The 21,561-nt window shown below is 39.2% G+C and overlaps 2 protein-coding genes across 3 annotated transcripts in view; one reads left to right on the forward strand and one right to left on the reverse strand.

Moving 5' to 3' along the window:
* Positions 1-21,561, forward strand: part of atg4b (autophagy related 4B, cysteine peptidase) — an 84,063-nt gene that overhangs the window by 45,334 nt on the left and 17,168 nt on the right. For both annotated transcript variants that reach the window (XM_059951033.1, XM_059951041.1), the window contains 7 exons: positions 2,114-2,185; positions 5,749-5,847; positions 6,160-6,261; positions 9,970-10,042; positions 12,597-12,676; positions 19,524-19,723; positions 20,883-20,961. In XM_059951033.1, the coding sequence (XP_059807016.1) occupies positions 2,114-2,185; positions 5,749-5,847; positions 6,160-6,261; positions 9,970-10,042; positions 12,597-12,676; positions 19,524-19,723; positions 20,883-20,961 (705 nt within the window). The remainder of the gene's footprint in view (positions 1-2,113; positions 2,186-5,748; positions 5,848-6,159; positions 6,262-9,969; positions 10,043-12,596; positions 12,677-19,523; positions 19,724-20,882; positions 20,962-21,561) is intronic.
* dtymk (deoxythymidylate kinase (thymidylate kinase)) overlaps positions 12,734-21,561 on the reverse strand; it is a 50,265-nt gene continuing 41,437 nt past the window's right edge. The window contains exon 6 of the mRNA XM_059951067.1: positions 12,734-13,859. Within this exon, the coding sequence (XP_059807050.1) occupies positions 13,844-13,859 (16 nt within the window). The 3' untranslated portion in view covers positions 12,734-13,843. The remainder of the gene's footprint in view (positions 13,860-21,561) is intronic.

Below are 21,561 nucleotides of genomic sequence, written 5' to 3' on the forward strand. Positions count from 1 at the left end.
TGTTACTATATATTTCAAATCCTGAGAAAACTATTTCTGCTGTTATATCCCTGCTCATTCAGTTCAGTAACTTTTCTGGTTATAAACTGAATCTTAGTAAGAGAGAACTTTTCCCTTTAAATGTGCAGGTTCCAATTTATTGACGTTTACCATTCAGATTGGTTACGGACTCTTTTACTTACCTGGGTGTTAAAATTACCGAAAAGCATAAGGATTTATTTAACGCCAATTTTTTACCTTTAATAGACCAGGTTAAGCAATTGCTTACTAAATTGTCCTTATTGTCTTTATCATTGATTGGTTGAATTAATGCTATTAAGATGATTATCTTGCCTAAATTTTTATTTCTTTTTCAAGCAGTACCAATCTTTATTTCTAAATCCTTTTTTAATACTATTGACTCTAAAATTTCTTCTTACATATGGCAGAATAAAAATCCTAGGTTAAGTAAAAAATATTTACAGAAATCCAAAAAGAATGGTGGTTTGGCACTGCCAAAATTTCAGATTTTACTATTGGGCAATTAACATTCGATATTTAAGATTTTGGACACAGAGTGTGGATATAAATGTAAGTTCACAATGGGTAATTGAATGTAATTCTGTACAAAGATTTTCATTGGTTTCCATCTTAGGGACTTCGCTTCCCTTTTTTCTTTCCAAATTGAACAAACAAATGGTTAATCCAATAATTAAATATACATTACGAATATGGTTTCAGTTTCGTAAATTTTTTGGCTTGAATATATTTATTCTGTCACGTCCTATTACGTCTAATTGTTTTTCAACCCTCTGTTATGGATCAAGCCTTTTCGGTATGGAAAATGAAGGGTATAATATGTTTTCATGATTTCTTTTTGGATAACTGTTTCATGTCTTTTGAACAGTTGTCTAATAAATATAATTTGCCCTGATCCCATTTTTTTTAAAGATATTTACAGATTAGAGATTTCTTGAATACTCTTATCTACTTTTCCGATTTCATATCCAACTGATATTATGGAAAAAATTTTAGGCTTAAACCTTTTCAAAAAGGTTTAATAGCAATCATTTATGATATGATTATGAAAGCAGAGTCAGGTATATCTGATAAAATTAAGAACAAATAGGAGAAGGAACTTCAACTCTCCTTATCCATAGAGAAATGGGAGAAAATTTTTCAATTAGTTAACCTTTCTTCTGTTTGTGCTAAACATACATTGATTCAATTTAAAGTGGTACATATGTCTAAAGATAAATTAGCTCGTTTTTATTCTCATACAAGTCTGATCTGTGATAGGTGTCATTCTGAGGTAGCTTCTTTGACTCGTATGTTTTGGTCTTGCCCTCTTTTGGAAAGATATTTTTGATACTATTTCTACAGTTTTGCATAGTGATTTACAACCTCATCCTATTACTGCAATTTTTGCTCTACCAATGATGGATTTACCCTCCTCAGCTTGTCGGATTATTGCGTTTGCTGCTTTACTGGCTAGAAGATCCATTTTATTGAATTGGAAAGAGATTAACCCTTGGACTATATCTCAATGGTTTTCCCAAACCATATCTTGTTTAAACTTAGAAAAAATTAGAAGTGGTACTTTTGATCCCTCAGTTAAATTTGAAGACATGTGGAGACCATTTATTCAATATTTTCATAGAATGTAATTTGACCTTTTCTGATTCCTTTGTATTAACCTTAAATATAGGGAGCAGAGTTGACGACATTAATGATTGTATCTGATGTGATAAAATCAGCCCAGCTTTGTTTTGTTTAGTTTAGTTTACCTTGTGTTTGATATTTTATTTTCAATTTGGGGATTTTTTTCATTGTTTTTTTCAATCTTTTTGTTTCTTTATATCATGTTTATGTTAAGAGCTTGGGAGGTCAACTATATTGGTGTTACTTATAGCTTATATCAACATGTATCAACTACCAATAATGTAATCCCACTCTCTTTGTACTATTATGACTGCTATGTATACATTATTAAAACTTAATAAAAAGATTGAAAAAGAAAGGACTTACTTCCCTAATAAGTCAGGTCAAAATCTAGGGGGCATGGATTAGAGCAGAGATAATGTCTGCATTACAAAATCCAGTAGGTGTTTTAATCCAAGTCTTTACTTTTCAGATAAAGATGAGATCTTTGCAGACGTCACTTCACGACTCTGGTTTACCTACAGGAAGAATTTCTCTCCTATCGGTAAGTACTCACTGGTCTTAACCAGCTAAAATTCATTAGTTTGTTAAGCCACCTTGCATTGCTTTAAATTAATATTTTGGAGATAGTCCAAATGCTTTTTACCAAATCATAAAGGCCCTTCTGTCCACTGAGACTGTGTCAGTTTCCTAACACATGTTTACACTAATCTCAGTTTATTCTCTCCCAACAGCTACCCCCATATTCAACCATTAACTAACACACTAGAGGCAATTAACATTAGCCAATTAACATACTAACCAGAGAATCTATGGGAAATCTATGACAGACAAAACATGCAAACTCCATACAGACATCAAAGGAGGTAGCATGGAATTCTAGTTGCTAAAGCTGTGAAGCAACAGCTCTACTAACTTCCTAATTGCCACATTATGCTACTTAAATGGTATGCCAGTAGCTTGGCTATATATACTCAGTGGCCATCTATTCATTAATGTAGATCTTGTGACAGCAACTCAATGCATGAAAGCATGCAGACATGATCAAGAGGTTCAGTTGTTCAGACCAAATATCAGAATGGGGAAGATCTAAGTGATTTTGACCATGATTGTTGCTTCCTGATGGGGTGATTTGAGTATCTCAGAAACTGCTGAGATACTCTAGCAGTCTCGAGTATACAGAGACTGGTAAGAAAATCAATTTTAAAAATCTAATGAGCAACAGTTCTGTGCGCAAAAACGCCTTGCTAATGAGAGAGATTAGAGGAGAATGGCCAGGCTGGTTCAAGCTGACAGGAAGGCAACAGTAACTCCAATAGCCATGCATTGTAACAGTGGTGTGCAGAAGAGCATCTCTGAACATACAACATGTCAAACCTTGAAATGGATGGGCTACAGCAGCAGAAAACCACAAACCTACACTCGGTGGCTGCTTCATTAGGGAGAGGAGATACCAAATAAAGTGGCCACGAAGTGTATGTTTGGATAGTATTTATTACTAAACCATTGAAATCCTGCAGTGAACTACAGGTTAGAATCTGAACTAATCTATTTCATAATGCTGTTTTCTAGCTGAATATCATCACTAATAGAATTTGTTGCACTTAATTTGGATGAGGGAGTAGAGAAGTATGAATCTAGGTTTGATGACATTGACTTTGGTGGTACATTGATTAAATTAGTGTGGGAACATTTGAGCGCAAGGTGACATTTATCCTGGAGCTATGTTTTGCAGGAACATCTTTGGAGAAGTCCAGTATTTATGGGAATTTGGAACACTTTCTCCAAAGAAAAACATAACCTGGGACTAATTTTAAACATTCAAAACATTTTTTTGTCAAACTCGTTCTGGCTTGAGGGAAATTGGTAAATGACCTAAAATATTAATTCTGCCTTCTACTCCACAGATGTTGCCTGACCTGCTGAGTATTTCCAGAATTTACTGTTTTGATTTTAGATTTCTAACATTCACAATACTTTTGTTATTTGAAAAAAAAGTGATGATATTAAAAGTTATGGATCTCTGCTGGGAAGATGGACTTAAGCTACATGATGAATGGCAGGACAGCCTTGAGGAGCTGAATGGCTGTTATTCTATTAATCCTAGGTAATCCACTCACTTATGCAAATACAAGTACAATGAGATCTAGGTGTTCTTGTACATCAGTCAATGAAAGCAAGCATGCAGGTACAGCAGGCAGTGAAGAAAGCTAATGGCAGGCTGGCCTTTATAACAAGAGGAATTGAGTATAGTAGTAAAGAGGTCCTTCTGCAGCTGTACAGGGCCCTGGTGAGACCCCACCAGGACCCCAAATTTGAGGAAGGACATTCTTGCTTTTGAGGGAGTGCAGCGTAGTTTCACAAGGTTAATTCCTGGAATGACGGGACTGTCATATGTTGAAAGATTGGAGCGACTGGGCTTGTATACACTGGAATTTAGAAGGATGAGAGGGGATCTGATTGAAACATATAAGATTATTAAGGGATTGGACACACTGGAGGCAGGAAGCATGTTCCCGCTGATGGGTGAATCCAGAACTAGAGGCCACAGTTTAAGAATAAGGGGTAGGACATTTAGAACAGAGATGCGGAAAAACTTTTTCACCCAGAGAGTGGTGGATATGTGGAATGCTCTGACCCAGAAGGCAGTGGAGGCCAAGACTCTGGATGCTTTCAAGAGAGAGTTAGATAGAGCTCTTATAGATAGCGGGGTCAAGGGATATGGGGAGAGGGCAGGAATGAGGTACTGATTGTGTTTGATCAGCCATGATCACAGTGAATGGCGGTGCAGGCTAGAAGGGCCAAATGGCCTACTCCTGCACCTACTGTCTATTGTCTATTATACATTCCAGTTAAAGACATTTAGTCTGTCTATAGCTTCTCCCACTCATTCTCATCTTATTTTCTCAGAATATTTCTTCCTCCTCCACTCATCTACTTCTGTTTAACTGCTTTATTTGGCAGTATGTTTAACACGCTCAACATTCTTTATTTAAATATGTTACTCCTGAACCTTTAACCAGATTTATTCATAACTTCCTTGTAGTTATGATCCCTAGCTTTGGATTCTATGCAAAAATAGAAACCTTTTTATATTTTCCTACCAAATTCTTCATCATTTTAAACATTTTTATTTGGCCACCTTTCAGCCCTTCTTGACTGAAATAAAGACAGAAAATGCTGGAAACACTCAGCAAGGCAGACAGCATTTGTGGAGAGAGAGTAATGGTGAATGTTTCAGGTTGATGTTCTGATGAAAGTTCTTCCGTGTGAAATGTTAACTCTGTTTCTGTTTTCTAAACAGAAGAGATTCTGCAGATCCTGGAAATCGAGAGTAACACACATAAATATTGGCAGAACTCAGCAAGTAAGGCAGCATCTCCAGAGAGGAGTAGAGAGTTGATGTTTCGGAATGAGACACTTAATCAAGATTGGAAAGTAAAGGAAAAGAAGCCACGATAAAAAGCTGGAGTGAGGGGAAGCTAGAAGGTGGCAGATGCCCCTCCTCATTCACTTTCTCCCTTGGTCCACACTCCTCTCAGATTCTTCCTTCTTCATCCCTTTCCCTTTTCCACCAGTCACCTCCCAGCTTCTCACTGATTCCCCTCCACCCACCCACCTACCTTACCCTCACCTGGCTTTACCTATCACCTTCTACCTTGTACTCCTTCCACCCCTCTGCGCCATCTTCTTATTCTGGCTTCTTTCCTCTTCCGTTCCAGTCCTGCTAAAGGCTCTCAGCCTAAAACATTGAGTCTTTATTCCTCGCCATAGATGCTGCCTGACCTACTGAGTTCCTCCAGCATTTAGTGTGTTACAGTTTCTCTTTTCACAGATGCAGTTTGATCTGCTGGATACTTCCAGCATGTCCTATTTGGTTTCTGTTAACAGCCTTGGTGGGTGTTTGACACATTACAGCATTAGTTTTAAGATATTTTGAACATAGCTCTGCAAAATTTCTCCCCAGATTTGAAAAATGTTATTGTGATTTTGTTTTGTCCTGTGACTGGATTTCTTCCTTTCAGTTTCCCAGAAAAGATTAATTACTATAATAAATATATGGTATTTATTGCATGCTGTCAATATTAATTCTTGTGATGTGAACAGGAGGCACAGGGCCCACCTCCGATAATGGCTGGGGCTGCATGTTGCGATGTGGACAGATGATCTTGGCTCAGGCTCTCATCTGCAGACATTTGGGTCGAGGTGAGTTTCATGAACTAGTTCAGACCTTGCTTCAGAATCATTTGGGTAAATGGGCAAGGTAGAAACTTAATGGTGGAAAAATGGATTGTTTTTGTGTCTGTCAGTGAATAGAGTTATAAATTAGAACTTTGGACAGAATTCAGCAATTACTGTCTCCATTCGTAAAGGTAGAGTAAGTGGGTCTCATCTCCATCTGTTTCCGTGTGGTACTGAAGAGTTGCAGGGAATATCGCAGTAATCCTGTACATTTCAAAATCAGCTTCCTGCCTTTTTCAGTAGAATTTTATTTCCTTACTTTTCTTCTCTTTGCAGACTGGAGGTGGGAAAATGGAAAACAGCAAAGAGATGAATATTACAGTGTACTGAATGCATTTCTTGACAAAAAGGATAGCTACTACTCCATTCATCAAATAGGTGAGCTGTTTACCACTACAGTGTAGTAAGAAGAAAGATATGGGAGTTAGATGGTGCATTGAATATGTTTGCATTGTCAGTTATTCACCCATAATCCTTATAGATTTTGTCATATTTATCCAATCTAACTAAACTGTTGAGATTTGCTCCCTCAACACTCCTTTGAAATGAATTCATGTCGTTTCACAACTTTAAGATAAACATTCTCCGTCTCCCTTTTCTAACTCTCTTGCCTGTAATCATAGCTATTGCATCTCTAGTTAAGTGATGATCAAATTGAGACACAGATTCCTTGAGAGTGAATTATAATCTAAATCTCAGATTTTTTTTTAGTGGTGATTTATGAGTTCTGTGTCAGTGAATTTCATTACCTGAACAGTCGTAACATGGATTTCACCTGTATAGTATATTAAGTTTAGAATATTTTAGCAAAATATTAACATTACCATGTAGTAAAATACAGTAACATTTGCATGCAAGCAATACCCATCTCTACCTCTCTACACTTGACTTGAACCTGCTTAATCTTTCAGTTGTGAACTTGTTACTCATCTGGATGGATGGAGCATTGTTGCAGGAAAGCAGCATCCATCATTAGGGACCACCCCTCCCCAAACACCCAAATCATGCTCTCTTCTCGCTGCTGCCATCAGGCAGAAGGTTTAGGAGCCTCAGGGCTCACGCCACCAGGTTCAGGAAGAGTTATTACCCCTCAACCATCAGTCTCTTAAACAAACAGGAGTAACTTCATTCAATTTCAGTTGCCCCACCATTGAAATGTTCCCACAACCTATGGACTCACTTTAAGGACCCTTCATCTCACATTCTTGATGTTATTGCCTATTTATTTATTATTGTTATTTCTTTTTGTATTTGCACAATTTGTTGCACACTGGTTGAACACCCAAGTTGGTGCAGTCTTTCACTGTTTCTGGTTTGGTTATTCTATGGATTTATTGAGTATACCTGTAAGAAAATGCGACTCAGTGTTGTATATGGTGAATCGGGAGAAAACCTCACTTGCTCCATCATTAATCTGTTCAAACAACCTATGGACTCTTTCAAAGGCTCTGCATCTCATGTTCTCAATATTTATTGCTTGCTTGCTTGCTTATTTATTTATTTATTTATTAATATTGCTTTCTTTTTTTTGTATTTACATGGTTTGTTGTCTTTTGCACACTAGTTATCCATCCTATTGGTCCAGTCTTTCATTGATTCTATTATAGTTATTGGATTTATTGAGTATGCCACAAGAAAATATATGGTGTATACATTTGCCCACTGAAGAGAGGGTGGCAGTAGATGGAGTGTATTTTGCCCACTAGTGGCGTTCTGCAGGGGCCCCTGCTCATTGTGATATTTAGATGAAGAAAATTTATGGTTGTATTTGGTGAAGTACTTTGGTAATAAATTTACTTTGAACTTTGACGAGCAGAAATTTCTTCCAACTAGAATGCATGAAACCTTAGGTTCTGGTTTCTTCATACCAAAGTACTTTGTAAATAGAAATAGTTGTTGCTGTGGGAACATCAACAATCAGACCTTTGGTATTACTGTGCTAGTGAATGACTGAAAAATCATGTCTAATTTACCCTTACTCATGCTGCACAGGTGTGTTTGGTTCCATTGACTTCTGAACTCAAAATGAGTTGAATATGCACCACCTCTTTTCTGCATTATTAGTTAATACAGACTGCAATAAAAATATCAAAGTGTTGAGTCTGTTCATAATTTGATTTGCTCAAGATTCCACTTTGCATTTAGCCTTTCTCTACGTACCCTGCTTAGTGTCTTTAATGTATAAGCAGTAAAGAACTAAATGTTGTTGGATTTATGAGATGTTACTTATTTAACTGAGCATTTAATATACCTTATATTTTTTATTGGGAAAAGTGAAGCTTGCTGCTTTGGACTAGGGAATGCAGCATATAATATAGAACAGTACAGCACACGATACTGTGCTGACCTTTAAAACTACTCCAAGATCAATCTAGCCATTCCCTCCCACATAGCCTTTCATTTATTTTTTCCATCCATGTGTCTTTCTAAGAGTCTCTTAAGTGTCCCTAATGTATCTGCTTCTACCAACATCCCTGGCAGTGTGTTCCATGTAATTACCACACTCTGTGTAACATAAACCTCCCTCTGATAAACCCATTACATTGCTCCAATCACCTTAAAAGTATATATAAATTATATATTAGCAATTTCCACCTGGGAAAAAGGCTTGTCTAAATCTCATTATCTTACACATTTCTGTCAGTTGACCTGTCCACCTCCTCTGTTCCAAAGAGAAAAACCCCAACTGCTCTATTTTTTTCTCATAAGACATGTTCTGTAATCCTGGTAAATGTCCTCTGGACCCTCTAAAGCTTCCACAGCTTTCTGTAATGAGGCAACCAGCACTGAACACAACACTTCACGTCTAACCAGAGATTTATAGAGCTGCAACATTATATTGTGACTCTTCAACTCAAACCCCTTACTAATGAAGGCCAGTACACCACATGCCTTCTTAACTATCCTTTCGACTTGCATGGCAACTTTCAGGGATCTATAGACTTGGATCCTAGATCCTTCTCTCTGTTCTTCAACACTGCTAAGAATCCTGTCATTAACTTTGTACTCTGCCTTCAAGTCTATCCTTCCAAAGTGTATCACTTTTGCATAGACACTGTGTACAAAGATGCAATTCTATGCAATTCCTTTTGCATAGACACTGTGTACAAAGATGGCAATAGAAGATGCAATTAAAGTAGGAGGAATCTCTTGAAGAGATATTGACCATTGGGCTAAATGGTTTGTTTATGTGGTATGCAATATTAAAAGTGCATCGTTTAAAAAAAAAACTCCATTACCTTTATTGGAAACATCATGTTTCCATGATCCAAGTCTGGAATGTATCCTCCAAACAATGTGATGCCTGCTGTTTTCTTTCCTTTGCCTGTTCTCCCCTATAGGCAACAAAAAAACAACTTCCATTGTTTTTGACATGGGGGTGTTAGCAACTGAGGCCTACTTGAATTGGAATTAGAATTTTGGTCAAACTGATGAAATGATGTAATAAATGGATATGAAGGCACAGTGTGTCTGTCAAAATATAACACCGGGTGCTATACACAGTGCATCAACACCTTATAAAAACAGGTGATTAAACTACACTGGAGTTGAGTTTGGTTGGACAGTCTGGTAAAAGTAATTAAACTGAAACTAGAAATAGAAAGGGAACTTCTTCCAGTACAGAGGCAGAAGTATCGGACAGATGATCCTGAGCGATCAGCTTCAGTTCTGGTTCATACACCATGACTCACTATCGTAGAGGTGGAAACTTCTTCCCAAGATCACTCGGTAATGAGCTTTGAGCATAGAAGCTGGAGTCAGGACTTCATCCACAGATATGCGTTAGGTTTTAATCTGAACATGGTTACTGCACTTTAAGTATTTAAATTGTGTTGCTATTTAGTTTTTTCATAATTAACAATACATTCAAAAAATTATTTTATAATTTTAGGTATTAAGTTTTGGTGTTTCGATATATTTTATTGGTAAGCCACAGCTGAATACATAATTAATGCTTATATTAATTTTGGGCCATCCACCAACAATATACAGTGTGAGGGGTTGGTTATCTGAGTAAATGCATTGATTGGGAATTTGCATCTAGGGAAAGAAAACGTTGTGACTGTCTCTTTTGTCCTGGATTAGCTCAAATGGGAGTCGGAGAGGGGAAGTCGATTGGTCAGTGGTATGGTCCAAATACTGCAGCACAAGTATTGAAGTAAGTATGAATCCTTTCAGCAGCAGCATTTGGAAATCTGGCTAACATTGTGAGAATAAGTGGTGTTCTACAATTATTGAATAATATGCAAAGATGGTGTTCCTCTTGTTAATGTGCATCATTTTGAAAATGCTTTCGTTTTGAAGATAAGAATGTTCTAAAGTGGTTTGGGAATTTTAACCTACAAATACACTAGTGATATTTCACTGGATCCGTACCAATGTTAACTCATAATGCTTAGATAATGTAAAGATTGACTCCATTTACATGCAATAATAATAAATGACTCTTTAGAAGTGGAGTTTATAGTTGCAAAGGTACATACAATGGTGTTAGGTAAAACAGAGCTATTACCCAGGTCAGGCACCAACAGCAGAGAAAATTCAGAATTAACGCATTGGATAATTGGGAACAATTACAAATGAAATACAGTGGTGCTAGAAGGTTTATGAACCCTTAAGAATTGTCTATTTTTGCGTAAATATGACCTAAAATGTGATCAAATCTTCATGCAAGTCCTAAAAACTAGATAAAGAGAACCCATTAAATAAATAACACAAAAAATATACTTGTTAATTTATTTATTGAGAAAAATAATCCAAAATTACATGTATTTGCTGGGAAAAGTGTGTGAATCTTTTTTTTCAGTAATTGGTACAACCCCCTTGTACAGCAATAACTTCAACCAACCGTTTCCAGTAACTGTTGATCAATCCAGCACATCGGCTTGGAGGGATTTTAGGCCATTCCTCCTTACAAAGCAGCTTCAACTCAGGGATGTTGGTGGACTTCCTTGCATGAGCTGCTTGCTTCAGGTCCTTCCACCACATTTCTATAGGATTAAGGTCAGGACTTTGACTCAGTCATTCCAAAACGTGAAATTTCTTCTACTTTAACCATTCTTTGGTAGACTGACTTGTGTGTTTAGGGTCGTCATCTTGCTGCATGACGAAGGGTCTTTTGGATACAATGAAGTCTTTTAAGAGACTCTTGGGTAGATACATGGAGTTTAGAAAAATAGAGGCTATGCAGTAGGGAAATTCTAAGCAGTTTCTAGAATAGGTTACATGGTCGGCACAACATTGTGGGCCAAAGGGCCTGTAATGTGCTGTAGATTTCTATGTTAACCCACTTTATTGAGCTTCAGTTCATGAATGGATACCCTGACATTTTCTTGTAGAATTTGCTGGTACAGTTCAGAATTCATGTTCCATCAATGATGGCAAGCTGTCCTGGTCCCAAGGCAGCATCGCAGAACCAAACCATGGCATCTGTGAAATCCCACTGTATTTCACAGATGGGATTGAGGTTCTTATGCTGGAATGCAGTGTTTGCTTTTGCCAAACATAACACTTCTCATTTAAGCCAAAAAGGTCTATTTTGGACTCATCCTCCACAGAGCATTTTTCTAATAGCTTTCTGGCTTATCCAGGTGATCTTTAGCAAACTTTAGACGGGCAGCAAAGTCCTTTTTGGAAGAGTAATGATTTTTTCCTTGCAGTCCTGCCATGCACACCATTGTTCAGTGTTTGAATATTGAATTTCCTCCATCTACCTGACTGTGGATTAGTAGAGCCCAAAATCTTTAGAAATGGTTTTGTATCCTTTTCCAGCCTGGTGAGCATCAACTTTTTTTCTGAGCTCCTCAAAATTCTCCTTTGATCAAGGCATGGCACATTTCCAAAAACTTGTGTGATGAATATCACATATTGATATTGAAGACCCAAGTTATGTTATTTAAATAGGGCAGGGCTGCCCCCACACCCACTTCTGATTATCATCCCATTGATTGAAACACCTGATTCTAATTTCCAAGAGGCTCACATACTTTTTCCAACAAATACATGCAAAATTGGATTATTTTTCACATGTTTTTTGTGTTATTTATTCAATTGTGTTCTCTTTATCTAGTTTTGGGGCTTAAGTAAAAATCTGATCACATTTTAGGTCGTATTTATTACAGAAATAGAGAAAATTCAAAAGAGTTCACAAATTTTTTAGCACTACTGTATGTTTAACATTACGGAGAGAGAAAGAAGTGGAGAGAATGAAAAAGAATCTGTGAAAAGGTGGAGATCAGGTGAGATTGGTTCTTGGCCTACAGAGGCTATCAGATCCTAGTAACAGGACGTATCTGGAGTATCAGTATATAAATAGGAGATGAATGACATTTGAAATTCTAGAAGAGGAGGAAGAAAAGTCAAATCAGCTGGAAAACAAGATTCAAGAAAGGAACAGAGGGTTGTCTGAAACCACTGGATTCATTGTTGAGGCCTGAGGACTGTAATGTCTCAGTTAAGGTTGCTGCTCTTGTGTTGAGCTTCATTAAATGATGTGGGAGGCTAAGGACAAGGCAAGAGTGGGAAGGGGAATGAAGTGACAACTAACTGGAAGTTGAGGACCACCGTTTCTGATTGGATGAATGGTCTGTTCGGCCAGCTATACGAGAGTTGGAATTGACCATTTGAAGTGATCTACATGATGCTGTCTTTGTTGTGTGTGTGCTTATTTGTTTTTCATGACTCACACTGAATAAGAATATTAATTTTGTTAGGAAGCTGACATTTTTTGACAACTGGAGCTCACTGGCAGTTCACGTGGCAATGGATAACACAGTAATAATTGACAGCATCAGTGAGTATTACCACAGAACGAATCTGCAATATTCTGTATTTCTGCCACCATCCTGAGTTTGCGCTGTTATTTTCTGCTATTTCTGATGGGGCGGCAAAGGCAGGGTGGCAGGTGCAACCCCAATTCAGAATCTTTCAAATGAGGTTTTAAACTTGGGCATTGCCTGCTGTGTTCCTCTGATCAGGGGAGCAATACTTGAGGAAAAGCTTACCTTGCATATTGTTATTACAGATCAAATCATTACAGTGCATTGAGGTAGAAGAAAATGAAATAATAACAATACAAAATAAAGTGCAAAGGCTACAGAAAAAGTGATATGCAGGTGAACAATAAAGGGCAAGGTGGATTGTGAGGTCTCATCGTACAAGAGGTCTGTTCACAAGTCTAATAACAGCATGATAGCAACTGTACTTGAGCCTGGTGGTACATGCTTTCAGGCTTTTGTATTTTTTGCCCAAAAGGAGAAGGAAGAGAGTGTTTGGGGTCTTTTGATAATGCTGGCTGTTTACTGAGGTGTAGGGTATAGAATGAGCCTTTTATGTTTTGTTTTCCCAGAAATTAATTGGAAGAAAAACACTGGAGCCCAGGAGAACATGTATGCTTAGTTTTTACTTTAGTGAGCCACGTACATATGGCGTGGTGGTGTAATTCACATATTTTGTACTTATAACCTGTAATGAATTATGTAAACCATGAAACTACTCAATCTGCTGATCTGTCCCAGGCCACCAGACAAAGCCTGTGCTTTCATCTTGACCACACCTAGATGACTGGCATGTAGCTCCTCCAACACTTCAGCTCTGAGCTTGGATGGTACAACTCTCAATCCCCACATAAGGCAACCTCGGTCAAGGGCAAGTTCATCCTGTTGCTGGTAGAAATGGGGGAACTGGAATTTCTGCTGTACATTTCAGCAACTTTGGGTGGCCATGTTGACCTAAGACAGTGTGGGGTCTTTTCTAGTTTCCCCGGATCACCTCTGCCAAAACAGGGAGATTTTTGATTTGCATTAGGGAGAATATGTCAAGGGAAGTGTCTTGTAAAATTTCCAGGTATTTATTTTTCCAACAATCCATCAGCATTTCCATGGTTAGTTGTCCTCTTGAATTGGATCTTCTAATTGTGTTCTCCAAGAAACAGACAATCTCTGCATTTGTGCTTCCGCTGTTAGTGGAACTCCCTTCTGTGGATTGAAAATGGACACCAATGCTTAATAATCAGTAATGAGGGTAAACTCTCCCATACAAGTACACCACAAACCATTTTCAATGCCTCTCTGTGCATAGTTTTTCTCTACAATGGCGAGGGAACATGATACAAAGGTGTTCACTTTCATCAGTGACACAACTGCACCTATACCAGAGGGCAAGGTGTCACAGGCAAGCTTCACTGGGCAACGTAGATCATAATATGTGAGTACAGTGTCTGACATCACCATTTCCTTTACCTTTTGGAAAGCCACCTCACACTGCTTTGTACATTGCCATTTCTTCCCGATTTATAGTAATGAGTTCAAGGGATGGAGCACAGTCGCCAGGTTTGTCAGGAAGCCGTTTTATTTGGTGACATATTCTAAAATGGACCTTAACAGTGATACGTCCTTTGGCCTTGAAGTATCAACCACAGCTTGAAGTTTCTCAGCACACTTCTGTTATCCTTGTGCAGCGATGGTGTGACCCGAGTAAGCGATGTTTGGATTAAAGAATTCTCACTTGTTGCATTGTGCTCTGAGCCCATAATCTTCAAATCTTTTTAACACTGCTTTGAAATCTTGGAGGTATTCCTTGTCATCCTCACTGGTAACAGTGATGTAACTTGGAGTGCCAGGACAGCTGTGCAGCACCTGGTCTACAGTTTACTGCTAGATTGCAGGTGCAGATGCTACTCCAAAAATAAGCCTATTATAGCAATAAAGCCCTCTGTGAGTGTTTATGGTAAGAAACACTGTGGAGATAATTCTGAGGCTTTAAAAGACACTAGTCAGGCTGCAACTGGAGTATTGTCAACAGCTTTGGGCCCCATATCTCAGAAAGAGTGTGTTGTCATTGGAGAGAGTCCAGATGAGTTTCATAACGACGATTCTGGGAATGAAGGGGTTAATGTATGAGGAGCGCTTGTGCCTGTTCTCACAGGAATTTAGAAGAATGCGGGGGCGGGGGGGGGGGTGGTTCTCATTGAAACCTACCAAATGTTAAAAGTACTAAATAGGGTGGATGTGGAGAGCAAGTTTCCTGTGGTGGGGGTATCCAGAACTAGAAGACACAGCCTCAAAATTGAGGGGCAACCTTTTAGAACATAGATAAAGAGGATTTTTTTTTTGGCCAAAGTAATGAATCTGTGGATTGCCCTTTCACAGACTGAAGTGGAGACCAAGTCTGTGGGCATAGTTAAAGTGGAAGTTGATAGTTTCCTGATTGGTCAGGGCATCAAAGTTTATGGCACGAAAGCAGGTGTATGGGCTTGAATGGAGTCCAGGATCAGCCAAGGCGGAGCAGTCTCAATGGACTGTCTGGCCTAATTCTGCTCCTGTGTCTTACGGAGACTTTTTTCCATCTCCTTCTGTAGGTAGGTCCTTGCTGAAGTGATTTCCTCTAGAAAGGTTTGCAGAGATGTCTTCTGTCCTGCACAGTGGGTATTAACCTACTTTCAATACTGGGTTGAAGGTGACCTTAAAATCACCATAGAACATGACAGACCCATCCTTCTTGGCTACTGGGACAACGGGCATTGCCCATGGGCTCCAGTCAGCCTTGGAAAGAATTCCTTCAGATTCCATGTTATCAAGCAAGCTGACTACTTTATCTCAGACAGTATAAGGAACCAGACGGGCTTTGTAAATCTTGGGTGTGGCATTTTCAGTTTTCCAATGCCACCTTTGAACACTTATGTGGCATCATTTAGTACCTTTTTTAAATTTGCTTTCAGTTGAATCTTCGGTGGGGGATGTGGCATGCAAATATGGTAGATGGATATCCAATCAGATTGTAGTTGATTCAGTTAATCATGGCCCTACAATGCTGACCGTCCTCATTTTGCCACAGACAAGCCCAAAGTGGCTTGTTGGTTGTTGTTATGAATGCCATTCCCACTGGAGTTATTTTTTGTCCAGTATAAATTCTTAGTTGGATATTTGCAGACTTCACCTCAGTATCATTGAAATGCCATTCAAACGCATTTTGTGGAATGACTGAAACAGCCAAGCGACATTGAATTGACATTGTAAGTCTCAAGACTACCCAGTCCTGTGTCAATCTCATCATTACCCGATTTTTCATCAACAGCGTGTAGATTACCGCTATTTTGAAACTGCGACTTTTTATCTTTTTATCTTCCCTGTTCCCTTCCTACATTTATTTTTGTCTGCCTGACATGCTCTTTGAATGTGTCCTACATTTTCTGCAAGTTTTGTCTTTAAACATGCAGTGGTATGGTGCATGTGAGCCCCTGTCATAATGGTAATGCGGTTTGTTTGGTCAGGCAAGCTTCTGTTTGGACATTACAATTTTGTTTACACTCACTTTCATTCTCGACTGCATTTCTGTCAGCTGTTTCCATTGATACGGCTAATTCAACCATTCTTTTAAGTGTGAGTGTGCTTCAGTTAGGAGCCATTTTGGAATGCTTTCTTGTAAGATTCCACAAGCTAAACGAACTCTCAGTGCATCATTAAGTCCATTACCGAACTGACAATCTTTTCAATTCAGCCATATAAGGTGTAATGGACCCACTCCCCCCTCCTTTTGATTCTGCTATGAACTCTGAGGTATTCTGCAGTCAACAATTGTCATGGTTCTAAATATTACTTTCACGATACCACCAATGCTTATTTCAGCTGGTTTGGTCGAGGCAGTTAAACTTTATGTAAACTGTATGCTCTTCCACTGATTGCGCTCTGCAAAACTGTCACTCATTTCTCATTGGCCATTTCATTTGCTTCAAAGTACTGCCCAATTTGTTCAGTATATTTTATCCAGTTATCTTTTGTGCATTTGAATGCACAATATATAGCCAGCCATTTTATTATTATTACCATCATTGGGTATTCACTCTTTATGAATATGTGAAGTTTGTCCACTTCCTGCCTTTTTTTTAAACGACTTTCTGTTCCCCATTCTGAAGGAAAAAAAAGTGCTGCACATTTTAAAAAATCAGATGTCTCTTTATCTCCTTCTGGAGAAAAATACAGGACAGGCTGCACTTTTCTTAAAACTTTAATGCCTCGCTTTGCTTTAACAGGTAGTTGAGTTCATTTTAAAACGTACTCATCACCATTGTTGTGTTTTGTAACTCCAGAAGCTAATAGGAAGAAAAACATGGGAGCCTGGGAGAATGTGTACACTTAGTTTTTACTAGAGTAAGGCACACACATAAGGCATGGTGGCATAATGTCATATGCCATTTGCATACTTTGTACATATAACTTGTAATGAATTATGTAAACAACAAAGAATGCTTACTCAAAATATTTACAATTTTACTGAAATATTAAATACACAACAGAGTCCTTGGTGAGGAGGCTGGTTTCCACGATATGATGAACTGTGCCTACAACTATCTGCAATTTTTTCCGGGTATGTGCAGAGCAGTTGTCATACCAAGCTATTATGCATCCAGGTGCAATGCTTTCTATGGTGCAGCAATAAGAATTGGCAAGGATCGATGGGGACATGCCAAATTTCTTTGGAGGTAAAGAAATTTACTTCCTGCTGTGGAGGTAAAGGTGTTGTTGAGTTTTCAGGGCCTGTTATTGACATGGTTGGACCAGGACAGGTAGATGTTCACTCCTAGGAACTTGAAGCTCTCAATTGGGAGTCCTGATGGCCCCACTGAATCCTGCCAGTCAGTGCCTCCCTCTGCAACTGGATCCTTGACTTCCTGACTAACAGGCCACAATCAGTAAGGATGGGCAGCAGTACTCAGTTACAATGGTGCTCCACAAGGTTGCACCCTCAGCTTCCCACTCTACACCCTGCACAGTTGTGACTCTGCTCTAACTCCATCTACGCAGTGGCCGTACCTCAAATAACGATAAGTCATAGTTGAGGAAGCTCTCAACCCTCTTAACCTTAGCAAAGTTGATATAGACAGAAGCGCGTGCACTGCCCCCCTTCCTGGAGTCAATGACCAGCCCTTTTGTTGACATTGAGGGAAAGGTTGTCCATTTGCAGAGGGAGGCATTGACTGCCAGGATCCAGACATTGGTGAAGAGTTTGCATGGATTTATGGTGGTATAGTATTGAAGTCGGAGCTGTAGTCAGTAGACTGTCAGAGCTATAGTCATGGACCTATTTCGGCAGTTGGCAAATTCTGGTGGGTTAAGGTCGTTGGAAGGCTGGAGTTGATCCATGACCATCCTTTCAAAGCACTTCATGATGTTAGATGTCAGAGCCATTGGGCAGTATTTTTTTAAAGTCTTAAAGCAAGAGGTAACATCAGCCTAAAACAGGGACAGGTTAAAATGTCTGCAAATACCTGATACCGTTGCACGCAGGAGCCAAAGGCACAGCTGGGGTCACCATCCAGGCCACATGCCCTCTGAGAAACTGATCTTAAATCTGCGACATTACTGTAGATTCAGGTGATCACGTACCTGTTCCCCTCTGTTCAAAATGTATATCGAATGCATTGTTCATCGGGAAGGATGTGCTGTTGTTGGCAATGCTGTCTGACTTTGTTTTATAGTATGTAACCACAATTGTTGTCAAATAATTCATCCAACTGTTTGTGACTGAATCATGTTACATCCATACATGTCTGCAGACTCCCTGGATAAGTTAGTGCACTTCACATTCTGTTGTAGGTGAAACATTATGAAACTTATGTCAGTGATCTTTCAGTGATTCCCTGCTCAGGTTGAAGGGAGAGAGTCCAAGCCTTGTACCTCCATGTAGGTATTTGTTACTAAACATGAATTCTTATTGCCCATTTTCTCTTTGTTTCTTTTATCTATATTAATTAAAGAAACTCTTTATGCAAATACGTATCTAGGTGTAATTCCTTCTTGCTAGTGCTGGGAATATAGCCTAAATTGTCATAAATCTAAATGCTAAACAAATGCTAAGAAGGGGTTAATTTTGTTTTTTAAGTCACGCACTGCCTGTGGGCACAGCTGACAGGGCCCTTGTAAAATTGGAGGTTTGTCACTTCAACTCTTGTAGATTCCCAAGTACTCTATCCAGGAACAGAAAAAGAAGAACGCTATACTTTTCCAAGTCTGCAAAGGGATTTGGAGTGAGCTGTCTTGTAACAAAACCATGGGTTGACAAGTTACTGCAGGCACAGTGCATCGATGGGGGAGGGAGGGGTAGGGGCTGAATGGGATGCCAGTCAAGCAGAGTACTTTATCTAGGATGTCATTGAGACTACAGATGCTCGAATGTGGAGTAACTCAGCGGGTTGGCCAGTACCTGTGGAGGGAAATGAACTGTAAGCATCTTTCAGAACTGAAAGAGTAGGGGGAAGATGGCCAGTATTAAGAGGTGAGGGGAAATAGGATGGAGTAAGAGCTGGTAGATCGAAGTGAGTGGGATGATAGGCAGATAGGAGGCAACAAACAACTGCAGATGATAGGAAAGGAAGGTGGATCGTGTAACCAGGTAAATGATAACAATTGGGGTGGGGGGAGGGCTTGGGAGTGTCATTGTGGCAAGCGAAGCACTTTCAGTCAGACACCTAACATGCTTTGTGGTTGGTAGAAAGTCAAAGATGAATTACTCATGTTTAATCATTGTTTCTAACCTGATTTTAAGAAAACCATTAAATAAAGCTGGTTAAGTATTACACTTGTTTCTTTGTAACAGCTTCTCCCTTCTTGAAAGCCACTATTTCACACTTTGCTTTGTAATAGAGATGCTATGCCAGTCTGAAAGTGCGTATGGAGGGGCGGCAGCAGCATTCCCTCAAGCCGATGGGCCAAGACGGTTCAATGGGTATCCATCAGGTGCAGACTCCTCAGAAGATGCATTGTCATGGAAACCGTTAGTATTGCTAATACCCCTGAGGCTTGGACTCAGTGAGATCAACGAAGCATACATCAAAACACTAAAGGTACAGTTTGGTTTGCTCCCTGGTATTCCTGCCTCAAAGGTATATGGAACAAAGCAAATGATTGCAAATGCCCCACAAAGCTCTTATGTTGATTTTCGAAAACCATTGCATTTAGTATGCCTGTAGTCTTTGAGGTCAGCTCTCACCATAATCTCCCAAAGCCTCTCTTCCTCTGTCCTGCCAGGTGAGATTGTCCTCACCTGGTTTATTATCTATCCACACTAAGCCAGGAAATGCAATATCATCTTTCCCTACTCTCCAGTGTTATCTTTCACCACCAGCTCCTGAGCAGAAAACTTCCACCTCACCTCTCCCAACAGAAGGATCTGCCTTTGATTTTCTATTTCTCATCCACTAACATCATCTAGATACAACTCTTCTAGATGACACCCAGTTCCATGTCACCAATCAATTCACTGCTTTGTCTGATGTCCAGCCCAGGGTAAGCAGAAATACTGGAATACTGGCTTCAAACCACATGGGGAATTCAGTTCCATAGCCACTGATTCCATCTATCTCCCTGGTCATTGCTTGACCTTCAATCAGACCGTTACACCCGTGTCAAGCTGCAAACTCTACGTCCTTTTTGTGAGTCAAGACCACCTAATTCCACCTGCAGATCATCTCTGCCCTCACCTCAGTTCTTCTTTTGTGTAAGTACGTACCCATGAATGGCTTTGTTTCAGGACATGACTATTCTGATGTATTTCTGGCAGAAATACATCTTCCTCTTCCTATAAACAGCAGATCGCCCTATTCCCTGCTAACATCTCCTAATTCTCACTGTTCACAAATCCATTTACCCATGGCCCTGCGCTTATCCACAACATGCTGGTTTTTCAAAGCCTCATTTTCAAACTCTTACTGTTTTTTTTTCAAATAACTTACCCAGATCTGAAAATTTCTCCGGCTCTATAACCTTCCAGATTATATGCTTTCCATCATCTCCAGCCACTTTCACCTCCCTGACGTTTTAATCAATCCACCATTATCTTTAATTGCCTAATGCCTGGCCTTGGGAATTCACTAAACTTCTCTACCCCCTTTCCTTCTTCGAGACTTTTCTGCTATAATACTCCTTTGCATGATCATTTCCTTCTGTTCTTTAGCCCATGCTCCCTCCTTGGTACTGCATCTGTTCCATTCTTTTCTCTTTCAGAAATGCTTTATGTTGCCACAGTCTCTAGGAGTCATTGGTGGAAAGCCAAACAGTGCCCATTATTTCATCGGCTATGTAGGTCAGTAATTAATGAAATGTATCTTTATTCCTGTTATCTCTAAATGGCTGCGGTAGTTTTTAGTAAATTAAAAATATTAATAATGAATAGTTTACGGTACGTATGAAGGTAAGTGATAGGCATGTCAGATAATGGCCTCGTGGGATAAGGAACAGTGGATAATGGACAACAAATAAAACTGCAGATGCCCTACAATCGAAAATAAAAATTGGGACTGGAGATTGTTGCCGAACGGTTTCTAACTACTGCGAGACACAACACTGGTTGGAGTGAACAGTCTTTAAACAGTTGTGTGCGTTTGAGTTCAAAAAGCATCGATTTTTGTCACTGATAGTTGGCAAGAGATAAGCAACGAGACAATTCAGAACAGTTTTGCTTGCAGCAGTTTCAAGCAATCGTGCTTGGAGCTGCCAGAAAAGGCTGGAACTGAAAATGAAACAATTTCACTACTTCAGCAAGTTAGAAACCACAAAGAATTTGAAGGTATCAAATTCTTTTAAGTTTCTACTTTGAAGCAAATATCTTGAATATTATAATGAAGAGTTATAGAAAAGTATAGCACAGAAGCAGGCAGGTCCTTTGGCCCATCTGGACCATGCC

Source organism: Hypanus sabinus, chromosome 2, assembly GCF_030144855.1.
Source record: "Hypanus sabinus isolate sHypSab1 chromosome 2, sHypSab1.hap1, whole genome shotgun sequence".
Classification (NCBI taxonomy): domain Eukaryota; kingdom Metazoa; phylum Chordata; class Chondrichthyes; order Myliobatiformes; family Dasyatidae; genus Hypanus; species Hypanus sabinus.